Source organism: Cervus canadensis, chromosome 33 (assembly GCF_019320065.1).
Source record: "Cervus canadensis isolate Bull #8, Minnesota chromosome 33, ASM1932006v1, whole genome shotgun sequence".
Lineage (NCBI taxonomy): Eukaryota > Metazoa > Chordata > Mammalia > Artiodactyla > Cervidae > Cervus > Cervus canadensis.
Window position 1 is genome coordinate 35,794,769 of NC_057418.1, and position 17,984 is coordinate 35,812,752.

The 17,984-nt window shown below is 57.3% G+C and overlaps 1 protein-coding gene across 5 annotated transcripts in view; it reads right to left on the reverse strand.

Annotated features, from left to right (window-relative positions):
* Nucleotides 1-613: 613 nt before the first annotated feature.
* RPS6KA2 (ribosomal protein S6 kinase A2) overlaps nucleotides 614-17,984 on the reverse strand; it is a 279,876-nt gene continuing 262,505 nt past the window's right edge. For 4 of the 5 annotated variants that reach the window (XM_043457442.1, XM_043457444.1, XM_043457445.1 and 1 more), the window contains exons 15-21: nucleotides 16,335-16,424; nucleotides 15,353-15,511; nucleotides 13,761-13,922; nucleotides 9,929-10,005; nucleotides 8,492-8,609; nucleotides 5,242-5,379; nucleotides 614-3,702 (exon numbers count right to left, since the gene is read on the reverse strand). In XM_043457442.1, the coding sequence (XP_043313377.1) occupies nucleotides 3,577-3,702; nucleotides 5,242-5,379; nucleotides 8,492-8,609; nucleotides 9,929-10,005; nucleotides 13,761-13,922; nucleotides 15,353-15,511; nucleotides 16,335-16,424 (870 nt within the window). In that variant the 3' untranslated portion in view covers nucleotides 614-3,576. The remainder of the gene's footprint in view (nucleotides 3,703-5,241; nucleotides 5,380-8,491; nucleotides 8,610-9,928; nucleotides 10,006-13,760; nucleotides 13,923-15,352; nucleotides 15,512-16,334; nucleotides 16,425-17,984) is intronic. The other variant, XR_006267302.1, reaches the window with a different exon arrangement.

The window sequence follows — 17,984 nt, forward strand, 5'->3', positions numbered from 1 at the left end:
TCGGCTCTGAGGCTGCAGGGAGGTACCGGGAACCAGGGAGTGTGGGCACCTCAGAAACTGCAGACAGTGGGGCTCGGAGTCTCCCGGAGCCTCTAGAAGGTACGCGGCCCTGCCTTCATTCCGTGGGCCCAGCTGGGACTTCTGACCACCAGAACCACTTCCCAAGGGGCTGTTCGACCCCCGGCCAGTGGGGCTTGTTGTGCAGCCACAGACCATGCATGCGAGTTGCTCTCTCCAGCGCAGCCTCTTCTGGGGGGTGTTTTCTGAGCTCCCTCTGGGGCCGCAAAGAACTCCTCGTGTGTTACCGCCGGCCCTGAAATCCAGCGCGCCTCCTCCCTGAAGGCCCTCAGGAGGGACCCCTCTGCTGCTGGGGAAGCAGCCCCGAAAATGACGGCAGAGACGTGTGTGTGTGTGTCGGGGCGGGGGGGTGGTCTGGCCTGCAGAGAGATGTGTGTGTGTGTGTTGCGGCGGGGAGGGGGGGGCAGTGTGGCCTGCAGAGAGAGAGGGGTGTGTGTGTGTGTGTGTGTGTGTGTGTGTGTGTGTGTCCCGCCTGCTGACACACACAGGTGAGGAACTGACCAAGGGGGGCGAAGAAATGAGGTTGGAGAGCTGATGACCAACAGCGTAGCTTCTTGCTTTATTTCTGTACAAAGAAAAGATGGGCGTGATGTGGCACGTGGCAGCACCCGGCGGAGACCGTGGGGATGGAGCCTAGCAGCCCGCCGGCCCCCAGGCCTGCTTCGCTGCCAACACAACCATCCACTGTCTCCTGCCTGGCTGCCCGGGGCGTGCACACACAAACACACACGTGCACGCACTCAGCACTCTCACCTACACGTGCACACACACAGCCATGCCTCTGGCCCCCAGGACGAGAGGGGGCCGGCTGGCTGGGGCGGAGGCTGGCAGGAGGGCGGGAGGCGGGGAGGCCAGACGCTCACCTGCAGACCATCACCCGAAACAGTAGAGAAAGGCCAGTGTCAGAGCTGTGCTAGAAAAATAGTACACTTCATAAAACCCGTGTTTATTAAAAAACCTATTCATAAAGTCTGGAAAGCGTAATAAATACCATAGGGTGGCCGCCCATCTCCAACATGGAATATAAAGCGTGAGCACGACAGTCCCCTGTAAACATGGACGCGGGCTGGGGTGCAAAGTGCTGGGCGTTGGGGTGGAGCGGGGGCAGGTCCCTTCCCTGGTGGCCTGAGGCCTCAGCAGCTCGGCGCCCCCTCCAAGCTAGAACCCCACGGCCCTCGGAGAGGCGCGGGGAGCCAGCCCACGTGAGCAGAGTGCAAATCAGATCCTCCTGCAGGGGCGGGGCTGGGGAGGCGATGGGACCCCGCGGGGGGGAGGGGGGGCGGGAGCGACACCCCGGTGAACACACTGGCTCCATCAGCGCTAGAAGCGCTCACAGGCCCACCGCCTTCCTGACAGCGACGGGGATCTGGGATCGCTGACCGCCCGACCTGGGGAACACGGGAAAGCCCACTCTCCGCTCCTCTGACACGGGGGTGCAAAGCTTTCACTCCGGGGCGGGGGGTGAGTCAGGTGTTTCTCTTAAAGTGGGGGGGCAGGGTGGATGAGACTAGAGTGGGGACCCCGGGGGTCCGGCTGGGCGGGAGGCCTGCGATCCAGGGCTGGGCACCTGCGGTTTCTGTGAACCGGGGGTGTCTGGCTCTGTGAGGGGGCAGGGCATCCGGTGAGCCTGCTGGCGGCCAATCCAGGCGCACACACCCCGCGAAGCCGCACGTGCGCGGTGGAGGCGCAGCGATCGCGCCTGCACTCACACCCCGCCGGCCGGTCAGAAGGCCCAGCTGCGGGCCGCTTCACTCAAGACTGCTGCAAGTTCAGTTGAAAATGGGCTCTTGACTTCTCCGGGGGACTTTCTGCGGAAAGCCTCGTTTCGGAGGAGGGTGAGGGAGTGGGGCGCTTCACGGACAGTCACGTCGTCGGGTCAGTAGAGCTGGGGGGGTCAGAGAGGTCAGAGTGGAGGGCTGCACCAAGGCGAGCCGAGCCCGCGGGCCGCTCAGAGGACACGCCGACCCCTCCCAGCGCTGCACCTCCTCTGCCTTCTCTCTCCCTCCATTGCGAGGCTCCGACTGGAAGCAAATGAACGAACCTGCCCACAAGCCCAGGACAAAGGCCCACCGGCCGGTGGACCAGACGTTCTCTGCGCAGCAAACAAGATACAAACGATCTTGGTCGATTTCCAGGAGGGCAAAACCTGTGACCTGGGGCCACTCGGGTTTGCCTAAGTGTCCAATAATAGGTGAAACCGTCTTGACCTAGAACGAAACCCTTGCGGGCAGAAGTCTCTTGAGCCTCGGGGAAAAAGCACTTTCTATTGAGAAATATGAGAAATGCCTCAAAGGGTTTTGTGGGAAAACAAGTACATGGATCTGGTCCCAACTTTTCATTCTGTGTGGTTCTGAGGGGGAAAAAAAGCCTCGTGGAATAATTAAAGCTTCAGCAATATGCTTATATTTTAAGGTCTGAAGACCATTAGACCGAGCTAGGGAGCTATAGTTTTAGAGTGCGGCATTCCTTGACTTGGGGTTGGGTACCAGAGTGAGTGGAGATAGAGGGACTTTTAAATCCTGTCTTCTTGGTGAAAACCTGGCTGAGAACAACATGCGCGCCCTCCCTGCCTGAGTGCAGGGGGGCCCAGCGCTGCCAGACGCCGCTCACTCCCGTGTGCACACGCCCATTAGAGACATTAAACATCCCTGACACTTCAGCTGAGGACAGCCCTGTGCGACAGAAACACAACACACAGCACAAAAGCCCAGCTTCCACAAAGGGCAGCCTGCCCTCTGCAAGCATCCTGCTGCTCGCCTCTGGCCCCGGGCGGGGTTGGAGAGGCGGGGGCGGCAGAGGTCTCCAGGGGAACAGAGAAAGGGCGGATGGAAGCAGCTGAGCTCGGGTTTCCCCCGGCCACCGCGGTGCTTCCAAGGACCTGGAAAGGGACAGCCAGCACTCGGGGGGAGCCCGGGACCTCTCGGAAGTTCGGGACGGGAGTGGAGCAGCCCTCCACCAGCCCCTGGTCCTCGTCAGGGTGGCACAGGCTTCGGCTGGCTCCTTCCCGGGCGAGGGGACACCAGTGATGCTTGTGAAATGCGGCCACTGGTTCTGGGGTGGCCTCGCCCCCCGCCAGCTCTGCAACAGGAGAGAAGGCGGGGTCTCGGTCCAAGCGGGGGGCGGGGGGCGGAGGAGACAAGGGCTCTTTGGATCATTCGGAGGGACCAGGCGTCCGCCCGCCGGTCACTCAGCCGTGGGCGCAGGGGCCGGGCCCCCGGGGCGCTGCCGTAGCCGCCCCCTCCTCTCCGTGACATCCAGGCTGCGTGCGGAGGTGGGACCAGGTTGCTGACTTTGCAGCTGGAGGAGGCATCTCTCCACAGAAACACAAGCCATGTGCCAGGCCCACGGGCCCGGAGGAGCCCCCGGGTGCTCCGCACGGTCAGGGGTGCAGGAAGGGCTCCGTTTGGTTGGTGGGGGCGGAGGGGGCAGGTCGGCCCGGCCGCGTCCGGGGGTCACCGTCGGATCCTCTCCCGGCTGCAGAGAAGGCGCGGGGCTCGGCTACAGCCGCGTGGACGTGAGTCTCTTCATGCCCCGGCGCTGGGCCAGGTTGGACGACAGCACGGGCTCCAGCCGCGGGGCCTGAGGGGCTCTGTTGAGAGCGAAGTAGGTGGCGGCCATGGCTCCCTGCAAACCGAGGGGGAGGCGGGCTCGCTGAGCCTGGGCGGCCGGCGGACCCGGGCGGGGAGCACTCAGACATCGGGATGTTGCTCTGACCGCCGCATCCGCCCGCCCACCGCCCGCCCACCGTGAGCTGCGCAGTGACGCATGACGCAGACCCATCGTCCAGTGAACTGAATGGACGCCTCGGGCTCTCGCGGAGCCCCAGGGTGAGGCCTCCCGACGCCCATCCTGCTGGGTCCCCGGGGCACCGTCCTGGGAACGGCCGAGCCCGTCGGCCCCCAGCTCGGCTCGTTTTGAGGGTCTGGGACCCACTCGGGGGCCGGGGCCGCTCCTGGAGCAGCTCTAACCGCCCTGGGAAGGTCGGGCTGGGCGGCTCCTCGCAGGAGCCCCCGTCCCTGCGCACCCCTCCCGGAGGAGGGTGCCACCGGGACGCAGGGCTCGCCGCAGACGGGTGCGGGCCTCACACGTCCTGACGGGGCGTGGGGCTCTCTGGCCAGGCCGTGATGGGCCAGGCCGCCCGAGGAGCAGGACTGGGCCATACTGCCCCATGTCATCACAACAGCAGCGCAGATAAGACGGGGTCAGCCTCCGCGGGCGACCAGGAGCACCCGGGGCTCAGCCCTTTGGGCACACAGCCCGTGGGCGGAACCCCCTGTCCCCACCGTGTGGACCCCCTGGCCCTCTGGACGCCGGCCGTCTGTCTGGGCTGCACCACAGGGGCCGGGGCGTCACCAGCGGGGTGACCGGAAGCCACTGCCTGGCCGTATGTAGGTTCAATGACACACAGCCGCAGTGGCCCGGAAATGATGGCCGCCCCACCAGGTCAGAAGAGCCAGGCAGTGCGGGCCCACCGTAAGACAAGGATGAAAGGAGCGGCGTCTCCGTGGGGCGAGGCCTCCAGACCCCCGAGCAAGACCCCCTCGGCCGTCCGCCCTGAGCTCTGCGGGCGCGCCTGCTCTGGGCTCACCCATCGTCCAGGGCTTCCTGCACGGCCCCCAAGGCCTCGAGATGCCCTAAGCTAAGAGGCCACGCCAGCAGGGGTGTGGTGGCGGGTGAGCTACCAGGAAAGGCTCGCTGCAGAGGGGCGGGGAGGGGCAGGGGTCAGGAAACCCCGCCCAGGGCCCAAGCCGGCCGCTGCCTGGTATAAATACGCTCTTCCTGGAACTCAGCGACCACTCAGGTGCCATCCGGGCTGTTTCTGTGCTGTGACAGAGCTGGGCAGTGACAGCCATCCAGCTGGTGAAGCCTCAGCTGTGTGCCCTCTGGTGTTTACAGGCGCCTGCAGAGCTCAGGTCCAGAGCGGAGGGCCTGGCGCCCGGCGTGGTACAGGGCCCTCAGCCTGTCTCTCCTCTATGTCTTGCACACAGATACACACACGTGATGAAGCTGTTCAGAAGTGGCGCCTTCGCCAGAGTTGGTATGTGACCGCAGGTGTGGGGGACGCCTGTCGGTGCCGGTTCCTGGTTCCCCTCCCGCACCCACGACCCCGGGGGGTTGACCGGCAGGAAGTCCCCCTCCCACCGCCGGGACCGTGGGCAGTACCTTCACCAGGTGGACGTCCTGTCTGCTGAGCTGGTTTGGGGACAGGTGCTCCCTGTTGACGATCCAGGGGTGTTTGAGGACCTGAACTGCCGTCAGGCGCTGCTGAGGGTCCACGTGGAGCATCTTGGACACGACGTCCTGCCGGGGAGGGTGAGCGGGGCGGGGGCAGGAGTGAGGGCTGCCCGTGCTCAGAGCCGTCCCCCTCCTCCCTGTCAGGGCAAAACCTCACCACTGTCCTGGGAGTGACTGTGCATTTGGGGTCAAACGTTTGCTTTCAGGTTTATAAGAACCTGAGTTGAAGGTGAATTTTAGGAAAAAAAGGTTTAACCATCATCAATGTGGTGGGTCCCCCCCAGATTTATTTATTTTTAATTTATTTGGCTGTGCCCAGTGGCTTGTGGGATTTTAGTTTCCTGATTAGGGATAGAACCCGAGCTCTTGGTTGTGAGAGCATGGAGTTCTAACCACTAGAGAATCCCCACTCCGGGTGTCTATTGGAGGTAAGATTTCACATCTAAGGAGAAATAAAATGTGGAGATGTTCTATAGTGCATGTAAATTACTGCAATACTGAGTCAAAATTATAATCTTCCCAAGGGACGAGCTGAAATAAGGACTATCCCACAGGTACAAACCAATCACAATGTCCTCCGTTACATTTTATGACATGTAATAAAATATTACTGTCCTCAACGCCATACATATTTGGTACAGCATTTGCTGCAAATAATTGCCAGCTATGGAATTAATGGTCTGGTTGCCATTCAGTTCAGTTCAGTTCAGTCTCTCAGTCGTGTCCGACTCTTGGCGACCCCATGAATCGCAGCATGCCAGGCCTCCCTGTCCATCACAAACTCCCGGAGTTTACTCAAACTCATGCCCATCGAGTCGGTGATGCCATCCAGCCGTCTCATCCTCTGTCGTCCCCTTCTCCTCCTGCCCCCAATCCCTCCCAGCATCAGGGTCTTTTCCAATGAGTCAGCTCTTTGCATGAGGTGGTCAAAGTACTGGAGTTTCAGCTTCAGCATCAGTCCTTCCAATGAACACCCAAGACTGATCTCCTTTAGGATGGACTGGTTGGATCTCCTTGCAGTCCAAGGGACTCTCAAGAGTCTTCTCCAACACCACAATTCAAAAGTATCAATTTTTCGGCACTCAGCTTTCTTCACAGTCCAATTCTCACATCCATACATGACCACTGGAAAAACCATAGCCTTGACCAGACGGACCTTAGTTGGCAAAGTAATGTCTCTGCTTTTTAATATGCTGTCTAGGTTGGTCATAACTTTCCTTCCCAGGAGTAAGCATCTTTTTATTTCATGGCTGCAGTTGCCCATCTGCAGTGATTTTGGAGCCCCCCAAAATAAAGTCTGACACCGTTTCCACTGTCTCCCCTTATATTTCCCATGAGGTGATGGGGCCAGATGCCATGATCTTAGTTTTCTGAATGTTGAGTTTTAAGCCAACTTTTTCACTCTCCTCTTTCACTTTCATCAAGAGGCTTTTTAGTTCCTCTTCACTTTCTGCCATAAGGGTGGTGTCATCTGCATATCTGAGGTTATTGATATTTCTCCCGGCAATCTTGATTCCAGCTTGTGCTTCTTCCAGCCCAGCGTTTCTCATGATGTACTCTATATAAGTTAAATAAGCAGGGTGACAATATACAGCCTTGACGTACTCCTTTTCCTATTTGGAAATGTGTTCAAAGATTTCACGTTCCATAGAGGTGATTTTCTTTTTTGATTATAATGTAATAACAAAAACTCCTAAAATGGGTTTAAAGACTGAGTTAGTCTTTATACTAACATGTTGTAATACAGGCAAATGTGTGTACAAACAAGTATGGTTCCAACTGTGATTTGCGTCTGCATGGAATTCGTGAGACTGTCTTCACACACTTGATGCACCTACTCCTGTGAGTCATCAGGACCGTCCTTGGGGGAGGGGCTGAATATGACGCCCCATGTGGCAGGGGAAGATGTGACGTGTCCACCTGTTCACCATGTGCCCAAGGAAGGCCCCAGGGAGAACCTGTGGGTTCCCACCAGCCTGCTCTCCTGCCCTTCGTGTTCCCACCACATTCCAAAACGAAATGAAGTCAAAGTCTCTGCCTAGTGTGAAGTTGCATCACTCAACCGAATTTGTGGTCATTAACCACGACACAGATACCATACACCCTCAAGCAACTCCTTCTACGAGAAACCCAAAGCCTTTTTAAATTTGCTGACACTAGTCTGGGTAACTTGTTGAGACAAATATCTCCTAGGAGGATTGTTCTTCCCATTTTCAGGTGTGAAAATGAAAAGTTGAGGGAACTTTACTGACTTGCTCAAGACCTCACAGGGACTTCCCTGGCGGTCTGGTGGTTAAGAATCCTCCTTGCAATGCAGGGGACAGAGGTTCGATCCCCAGTCAGGGAACTAAGACCCCACCTGCTGCAGAGCAAGTTTTTAAGCCCTCGAAATGTGACTGTGGAAGCCCATGTGCTCTGGAGGCCGCATATTGCAACTGGAGAGTCCGTGCACCATGACAAAACATCCTGAGTGCTGCAACTGAGACAACACAGCCAAATAAATTAAAAAAACCCTCACAGCAGGGACTTCCCTGATGGCCCAGTAGTTAGGACTCGGCGCTTTCACTGCTGAGGGCCCCAGTTCGATCCCTGGGTGGAGAACCAAGATCCCACAAGCCAGGTGGCAAGGCAAAAACCTATCAAAAACCAAGCCCACTGGCCTAGACGTTTCCGTGAAGGTGACATTAACATTTAAATCCATCGACCTCTCCATGATGTGGGTGGGCCTCATCCAACCAGTTGAAGGTCTTAAGTGAAAAAAGACTGATGTCCCCAAGCAAGAGGAGATTCTGCCAGAAGACAGCTTTGGACGAGAGAGGCAACATCTACACCTCCCCGAGTCTCCAAGCTTCCCGCCTGCCCTGCAGATATTGGACTTAACCATTACCAGCCCCCACGACTCCATAGAAACAGCCCTCCCTCCCTCTGTCTCAGTATCTCGGTACATACACACCCTATTCTGTGTCCCTCAAGAACTCTAATATACAAGACTACAGAAAATGTGAAAGGGTTATGAAATATTTTTGCGAAAATAATTTTTTTTATCTGAAAGGCGTACAAAATCTCTGAGTATAAAATATCTACGTTATTTGCATGGAAAGTATCCTCTAGCTTCCTCAGAGATGTTCCCGCAGCATCTCCACCCCGGAGCCGTGAGGGCGCCAGGCAGAGAGCTCACCTTGGCGGCGTCAGAGATGGAGTCCCAGTTTCCCCCGGAAAGGGCGTACTTTCCGCTGCCAATCCTTGCCAAGATGTCGTCAGGGGTGTCATCCGGCCCGTTCGCAAAAGGGGTGAATCTGTGTGATAGGAGATTTATGGTGATGAGCTTCCATTTTATAATCTAAGATAAAGGTTATTGTGCCTCTTTGTTGTAAAAACAATCAGTTTTTTTCTTTCCCATCATGCTCCAAATCCAAGATTCATGGCAAAGCGTAATTTATTTCTTCCTGCTGTGTCTCTTTTCCTTACTTGCCCAGTGCTAAAGGTTGATAGGGCAAATGAGGAAAGTTCTGTGGACCCAAAGATAAGCCCTTTGGGACTTTCTGGCTTCCCCAGTGACAGAGTGGTACAGTGGTTTCCCCAGTGATACGGTTTCCATGGCAACAGTGTGGTATAGTGCATGGGAGCCTGGGATTTGAAGTCTGAGATGATAAGTCTGGTTGATATATTACCAACAGTGGGTTCTTTGACAAATTAATCTTTTGAGGCTCAACTGGAAATGGGCAGCATAATACACTATAGCAGCGTGTGCATAGACACACACAGAGTGTGAATAGTCCTTGCACCACCACTAATGTGCGATAGAGGTTTCCTGCCACCCTCCTCACACAAACCAGGGCGGGTCAGTGTAGCCTTCCTCGGAAGGGGCTTCTGTGTAATTCTGACAGCACTGCCTTCAGTGGCAGGTCTGTGCTCCTAGTTATGTATCGGCAAAGCAAGCACCAGAAGGGTCACCAAGTGGGGTGCCGGCGAGAGGCAGCAGGCCACCCGGGACCCCCCTCCACTGGACACCGTCACCGACTCACTGGGGCCGCACAAAACGCAGGTCATCCTCGGTCACCCCTGCGAGGCCCTTTTCTCCAGTTTGCCCCCGTAAAGAGGACCAGATGACCTAGACATCTCACCTGCCCCGCCACCCAAGTATTTAATAAAGTCTAAACTGCTGGGCACTAGGGGATCTTAGGATTCCAGACCTTCCTGGCTGGAAGGAGCTTTCAATGTCACACCGTGTCCTCCTCTCACTCAACAGTGAGGGGCTCAGGTCAGGATTCACCCGGGAGCAGAGCTAGTGAGGGTGAATCTGTGAGCTGGAGCCCGGGGCCGCCTGCTGGCTTCAGGACACTGCAACTTCCTGGCTCGAGAAGACATTTCTAAGCCAAGATGTGACCTTTCCAGAGGGTGTGTGGTCCAGAGGTGAGAGTGGGCTCGTGGTCTGAGGCTTGGGGTTTTGTGGGTGAGCTGAGCCCTGCAGTGCCAGCTCCCTAATTCCAGAGACACCCTTGAACGACAGGCAGCGCTCAACTTCCCGCCCCGCTCCCTGACCATCCGCCGGGCCCCGGGCCTGAGCTCTGGGCCTGGGCGGGGGCCCGACTGGCACCCACACGGCCTGCGTTACCCCGCCAGCATGGTGTAGAGCAGGATCCCCAGGCTCCAGATGTCACACGCCGCGTCATAGCCCTGCCGCTTCAGGACCTGCGGGGAGAGCAGACGCGGGTCAGCGCGGGCAGAGGAATTCAGGTTCAAAGCGTGTAGCTGTGATGGGACCTTAAGGCCGGTGGAGGTGGGGGTGGGGTATGGGGGGCGGAGATGGGGGGCAGGGTATGGGGGGTGGAGGTGGGGGTTGGGGCATAGGGCGGGGGCGGGGGACATCTTCAGTGAGACCACTGTTTACTACTGCAAAGCCAACCCCAATTCCCCCGCAGTAGGATTTCCCCAAGACCAGCACACACAGGGAGCCCTGGCTCTTGACGAGCCAACAGAAGGAAAGGACAGAAGGAAAAGGAAACATTTAATTTTGAAGGAAGAAGTTTGGGGACTGGTGGTCTCGTGGTTAGGATCCCGGGCTTTCACTGTGGTGGCCTGGGTTCAATTCCTGGTTGGGGAACTGAGATCTCGCAAGTCACGTGGTTTGGGGGAAAAAGGCAGAATTTTTTTTAGTGTAGTAAAATATACTTGGGCTTCCTAGGTGGTGCTAATGGTAAAGAACCCGCCTGCCAACGCAGGAGACACAAGAGATGCAGATTGATCCCTGGGTCAGGAAGACCCCCCTGGAGGAGGAAATGGCAGTCCCCTCCAGTGTTCTTGCTTGGAGAATCCCATGGACAGAGGAGGCAGGTGGGCTACAGTCCACGGGGTCGAAAGAGTCGGACACGACTGAAGTGACTGTTGTTTGTCATTCAGATGCTTAGTGATGTCTGATTGTTTGCAATCCCATGGACGGCAGCACGCCAGGCTTCCCTGTCTTTCACTATCTCCCGGAGTTTACTCAAACTCATGTCCATCAAGTCAGTGATGCCATCCAACTATCCCATCCTCTGTCGTCCCCTTCTCCTCCTGTCCTCAATCTTTCTCAGCATCAGGGTCTTTTCCAGTGAGTCAGTTCTTTGCATCAGGTGGCCAAAGTACTGGAGTTTCAGCTTCAGCATCAGTCCTTCTAAATGAATATTCAGGATTGATTTCCTTTAGGATGGACTGGTTGGATCTCCTTGCAGTCCAAGGGACTCTCAAGAGCCTTCTCCAGCACTATAGTTTGAAAGCATCAGTTCTTTGGTGCTCAGCCTTCTTTACGGTTCAACTCTCGTATCCATACATGACTACTGGGAAAAACCAGAGCTCTGACTAGATGGACCTTTGTTGGCAAAGTGATGTCTCTGCTTTTAAAACGCTGTCCAGGTTTTGATTTAGCTCACAAAATATACTTAGCACAACATTCCCACCTTCCCCACTTTTAGGTGTGGTTGAGTGATGTTAGATTCATTCACATTGCTGGGCAGCCGTCACCAACTTCCCTTCACAGAACTCATTTTATCTTGAAAAACTGAAACTCTGTCCCCAAGAAACAGCTCCCCACTCCCCTCCCCCCAGCCCCTGGGAACTACCATTTTACTTTCTGTCTCTGTAAATGTGATGACTCGAGGCCCCTCGTGTAAGAGGGATCATATCATTGTGTTTTTCTCTATCACACTTTTAACACGGTGTCCTCAAGGTTCATCCATGCTGTGACGTGGGACAGGATTTCCATCCTTTTTGCTTAGTCTCTCAGTCATGTCTGACTCTTTTGAGCCCCATGGACTGTAGCCCACCAGGCTCCTCCGTCTATGGGATTCTCCAGGCAAGAATCCTGGAGTGGGTTGCCAGTTTCCTTCTCTAGAGGATCTTCCCGACCCAGGGATGGAACCCGAGTCTCTAGTATCTCCTGCATTGGCAGGCACATTCTTTGCCACTAGCGCCACCTGGGAAGCCCTCCCTCCTTTTAAAGGCTGACTGATATCCCACTGAACCATTCATCCATCGATGGACACGGGTTGTTTCCACCTTCTGGCTGCGGTCAACACAGCGGACAGATTTCCATTCCTGCCTTTGCTTTTGGGTTTACAACCAGAAGTGGAATTGCTTGGTCACTGGGTAAGTCTGTGTTTGACTTTTTGAGGACTAGTTAGGATGGGAGAATTTTCATGTGTCCCAGGATCACTTACTGCAGTAGAGGGCAATCCTCTGCTATGCTCACAGTTGAGAATAACAATAAAGAAAGAGCACAGATGCTCCTGGAAACTGCAGGTCACTGGATTTATACTGAACGTGGCATCAGGAGAGCTGTGTACAGCTTCCTTAGACACAAGGGCCGGGTTATCTGTACTTGGGGCACAGCGTCTCCAGCACCGTAGGTAGGTCACCAAGGTGTGTGAATGCACCCAGGGATCGGTGTTCAAGCTCTTCTCATCTCCACTAGCTGAGTATCTTCAATGTCCCTTCCACACATGGAGCCTTTTTTTTTGTTTGTTTGTTTGTTTTGAATCTGTGAAATGTGGCTAATAGTATCTACCCCATCCATTCCATACGGCATATGAGGATAAAAGCAAAAAATACTGATAAAGTATTTGGTAAATGGTAAAGTAATAGATCAGTGTAAGGTAGTCTAGAATCACTAAAACCATTAATATTATTATTAGCATCGATTAAATAAGGCAGCAATGTTGATCAGATAGAACCAGAATGTTTTTTAAGGGGCCGCAGGTATCATCTGGACAGTCTAATACCGGCCCCACGGCCCATCCCGGGCTTAGCGTCCATCCGTATCCCGGCAGGCACGCAGACATCCTCCTCGGGGCCCACTGCCCGGGGTCAGCTTGCGCACCCTGCCGGCTCGGGCAGTTCACAGCCTGACCACTAGGTGTCAGCATGGCTCTCTTAGGAAGCGCGGTATCCGCCACCGCGCCCACTGGGAGCGCTGGGGCAGCTTCACCCGCAACCAGAAGGATCCACGCGGAACCCGAGGCTTGTTTTCATTCCTGACGCTCCCCCCTACCCCCTCACTCCCAGCATCGTCAGCCTGCTCTGCACTAGTCCTGCTCCCGCCAGCGCCCCTGGTTCGGCTGTTTCCTAAAAAGCAAGAAGCTGGATTTGTCTTCACAAACTCATCAGGGACTGCAGGACCTCAGGGGCACGACCCCGGCAGCGCGGAAACGGGGAAATGTGCTCCTAGGATGCGCTGCCCTGGTTCTCGGAGGCCCCGAGGCGAGCGCGGAGGAGGGCCCTCAGGATCCACGCGGGTTCTCATCCGCAAATCCCTGCAGAACCATGACGTTCTACCCCACGGCGCCCACGTGAGCTTGTCGTGGAAGACAGTCTGGAGCAGGAATTCTGGCAGAAGGTCTCCCGGTGCAGCTGTGGGTGGATTTCTGATCCCAGGTGACCCGCTGGCTCCCCTCCCACGTGAGGAGAGACCAACGCATTAGTTCTCACTCTGTGCCTGCATGCTAAGTTGCTCCAGTCCTGTCCAACTCTTGGCGACCCCCTGGACTGTAGCCTGCCGGGCTCCTCCGTCCATGGGATTCTCCGGGAGAGAATCCTGGAGTGGGTTTCCATTTCCTCCTCCAGGGGATCGTCCTGACCCAGCGATGGAACCCAAGTTTTCTATGTCTCCTGCATGGGCAGGTGAGTTCTTTACCCCTGGGGCCACCTGAGATGCACACTTCTCACTGCAAGTCTTAACAAGCAAGCAGATTTGGTCGAAATCGTCTATGGCACAATGACAATTCTACATTGCAGATTTTACAAATAGGAAATAAAAATGTTAAAATAGCCGTGTCTGAGCACGATCAGCGGCTGACCCAACAGAGTCAGAGTCCCTTTCCCACTGGTGCTCCTGCCCACTCCTGTGCCCCACACAGGCGGCAGCTCCGGCAGTGGGATAGGGCCGACCCCCACCGGCCCAGCGGTCCTCTCACCTCCGGGGCCACGAAGTTGGCCGTGTAGCAGGGGGTCATAAGCAACCCGTTCTCAGCCCGCAGCTGCTTGGCAAAACCGAAGTCACAGATGCGGATAGATTCGGGGTTTCCAGACTCGTCCATGTACAGAATATTGCTTGGCTTCAAGTCCCGGTGAACAACCTGGAAAGCAGGCAGGAGGAGTCATGCCTAACTCGCGGGAGGGGGGGTGGGATGGAGCAGGGGAGAGAAGGGCGCGGGGGAAATGCCCTCACGAGATAAGGGCTCATTTGGAGCCGTTTACTCTGGGCGGGTCTGGAGGCAGGAAGCCATTGGCTGGGACGCTATGAACTCTGCGGGTCCTTCCCCCTTCTCTTTCTCTTACACTGATGCTCAAAACCAAGGACCGACCCACTGCCCCAGCCCTAGGATGGCCTGTGTCTGGATGAATAAATAAGTAGGCTGCTGTCCAGGGTGAGGGGGGTCCCGTGGGGCCATCACTCGGGGACGCCGCCGGTGCTCGGGAACGTGGACGGATTTCTGAGGATACAGGCCGGCCGTGTGTGGCCACGTTCCAGCGTGGGCAGGTGCCAGGCACCCCATCGGGTGTGCAGACAAGGAGCCTCCGTCCTGTGCTCAGGGCCAGGGGCCAGAAACCCGAGACTGCGTCTGTGCCCAGGGAGCGGCCGGGACAGAGCCAGCGGCACCTCAAAGCACTGAGGCTGTTCAGCTATTCAGGGCACAGAGCGGCTTCTTCTGAAGGGGACAGAGGCCCATTGTGAGAACGTGTGGCGTGCCCGCACCCCGCGTGGGGCCCACGTGTCTTCATTGTCCTGCTCACGCCCAGGCAGAGGACGGGGGAGGCAGATGAAGAAAAGGCCTCGGCAGGCGGCTGGCGGGGCTTCAGAGGCTGCAAAGCCAGGAGACAAAAGACCGCCGTGCCAGCTCCCCTCTTGCAACAGAGGCCAGCCTGCAAAACCACGCTCTGAAGGGCCACCCCTGAAGTCTGACGGTCCTGGGAAAGGTTTACTAATCCCGGAACCAGCGACCGCCCTGTGGGCCCGGAGGAGTGCCCTGTTCAGAGGGCACACATGTGTAGCTGGCCGAGGAACAGCACAGGCCTCCCGGGGGGTGCTGACCGCGCAGGGAATCTGGGGCTGGGGGGGGCGGTGGTGGCGGGCCTGGAGGCATGGTGCTGGGCGGGAACCGGCTCTGCGTGCAGCTTTGGGCGAGACCCTCAACCCTTCTGTGCTCCAGTCCCCTCATCTGTGAAATGGGTCTGATCCGGAGCCTAGAACGGACCAGACGAGGAGCTCAGAGTGGCGCCGGACCCTGGTGAGGGCTGCGATCTCAGCTCTCACGGTCGTTTCATCACCAGCCTCCCGGGCAGTGGGGGCGGGACAGTGACAAGCACCCCACCATCAAGCCCGAAGTACTTTCTCGCTGTAACGGGTCCCAGTGAATTTAAATCTCCTGACCGAGCTCCTGGACGCAGGCTGCGTGCGTCTGCGGTCACGCAGGCCCACGAGGAGCGGCTGGGGGTGGGGAGGGAGGCGGGGCCGCCTGGTTCGCAAGCAAGCGCTGAGTGCGCGGGCGCCCCGGGGGCGCCTTACCCCCTGTGAGTGGAGGTAGTCCATGGTCTTGGCGATGGTGCACAGCACGGCGCTGGCCTCCCGCTCCGAGAAGTACCTCTGCCGCAGGATGCGGTCCAGCAGCTCGCCGCCGCGCATCAGCTCCATCACCAGGTACACGAACTTCCCGTCATCGTAGACCTGGGGGGCGAGAGGGAGCGCGCCGGCTCAGGGCCGCCCGCCGGCAGGTCGCGGGCACAGGGGCGCCAGGCCGGGAGGGGCGGGGGGCAGGCCAGCGGGTGCCGCCGGGGGTCTGGGGGCTGGGCTTCCTTTAAGCTTTGTTTGCATAGGCCTGTCCTCAGAACTGAGCCAGCATCAGGAAGGCCTCTTACGCCAGGCATTCATGGGGCCCTGGGGAGATCGAGAGGGGGGGTGTCCTAGTATCTTGAGGTTCTGGGCTGATGACCCTGGGGTCACTCTGGGGTGGAGGGCAGGGGAGGAGAGGAGGCCAGTGTGCTCCCCGTTCTGACCCCAGAGCCGGGCTGGACGCTGCCAGGAGTATACGTCTGGCTCCAGTGCACCGGGTCCCCCCGCCCCATCCTTCTTCCAGGGACACGGACCCCACATCACTCAACAAGGACAGAGGGAAGCTGGCCGGGGCCGTGGACCTGAAGCTCAGCTCTGAAGCCCTGCTTCACGGGCTGCACGCTCTCCACGACGGTGAGAGATAGCACAGCTGGCTTAGAACCCTCGCGGGGTCTCTCTCCTCTCCCCCACGGCACACTCCGTTACAGGATCAGGGAGGGGTGGGGGGCCATCAATGGGACATGATGAATGGCCAGGCAGGTCGGGCCCCCGGCTGCCGGGTGACCCCGAGGGGCCCAGGCAGCAGTGGCCTCAGGCTCCGGGGCACCAGGAAGGGTGGGTGAGCGGGTGGCAAGCCGGCCCGCATCCTCGGGGGCGTCCGGGGGGCAGGGCACAGACACACAGCTCGGAGACAGCGGGGGTGCCGGCGGGCACTTACGTCTTTGAGGGTGATGATGTTGGGGTGCTGGCCGTACCGCAGGAGAATCTCGATCTCCTCCGAGGGGTCCCTCTTGCTCTTGTCGATGATCTGAAACAGACGGGGTGTGCGGCGTGAGGCGTCCAGCGGGCACCTGCGGCTGGGATCCCTTCTGCACCGTCCCCCTCACCGTCTCCAGGTTGAGCTCAGCCAAGATAACCCAACACTGCCCAGAAAGGCATGTCCATCCTTTCTTTCCTAGTGAGCAAGACTGACACGAAAAAAAAAAAAAAAAAAAGAGGGCGCTCGCCTCCAGACACTAAGTTTAAGCCGTTACACAGCTGGAGGAAGAAGGGTGAGTTTGGGGAGTTCACACGGGCACCCGAAAAGCAGAAGGTGCTTCTTCCTACACTGCCTCTTGTTACTGAAGTTCTAGCTCGGACACCAGGGTGACTTCTGTTAGTGAAGGAAGTCAACACACAGCGCGTCCGTCTAGAGGAGATGTCTTAAAGGCTCCTTCAGTGACTGGTGAAGGGGAACCCTTAACATCAGGATGCTTAGCTGCCTGGGGTGTGGTCTCTACGTTGCGTGGGTTCCACGCTGGCCAGTGAGGCTCTAGGACCCTCTGTGCCCCAGCTGCCTGCCAGCCATTCAATTCCTTGGCTGTGACCCCTTTGCAACTTGAGAAGATTAAAATCATTAGTGGTTTTTTTTTTTTAAGTTAATAGTATATTCATTTTTTTTTTCAAATAAAATTTTAGGATTTTTGTTGCTGTTCAGTCACAAAGTCGTGTTGCACTCTTTGCGACCCCATGGACTGCAACACGCCAGGCCTCCCTGTCCATCACCAACTCCCGGGGCTTGCTCAAACTCATGTCTATCGAGTCAGTGATGCCATCCAACCATCTCATCCTCTGTCGTCCCCTTCTCCTCCCACCTTCAATCTTTCCCAGCATCAGGGTCTTTTCCAATGAGTCAGTTCTTCTCATCAGGTGGCCAAAGTACTGGAGTTTCAGCTTCAGCATCAGTCCTTCCAATGAATATTCAGGACTGATCTCCTTTAGGATGTACTGGTTGGCTCTCCCTGCAGTCCAAGGGATTCTCAAGAGTCTTATCCAACCCCACAGTTCAAAAGCATCAATTCTTCGGTGCTCAGCTTTCTTTATGGTCCAACTCTCACATCCGTACATGACTACTGGAAAAACCATAGCTTTGACTAGATGGACAAATCACCATGGAACAGGATGCAAGGTGAACAAGAAAGAAGAAATTTTTTACCATGCCGATGGCCCGGGGCAGGGTGAGGGGAGCCATCACAGGGCCAGAGGCGGCAGCCGCATGGCCAGGCCCCACCCCCGCCCAGGCCCAGGGACACTGCCCTCCTCCCTCCTGGGGTGTCTCCCCAGATGGAACCGACCGGAAGCCAGGGGGTGGGCAGGGCACCGTGCTGGGGGCCCTGGTGGGCCTGGAGGTGAGGAGTGGGCACTGCCTGGAAGGGGCATCCCCGGGGAGCCGAGGTGGGCTCAGGCTCCCGCACCTGCCCTGCCGACTGCTGCCCCCACCCCCAGTCTGGGTGATGGGGACCGGCACACAGCGGCGGGTTCTGTTCAGACCCAGAGTCCTGATACTGACTATCGTCAGCGAGGGAGGGCTGCCTTTATCCACAGATGC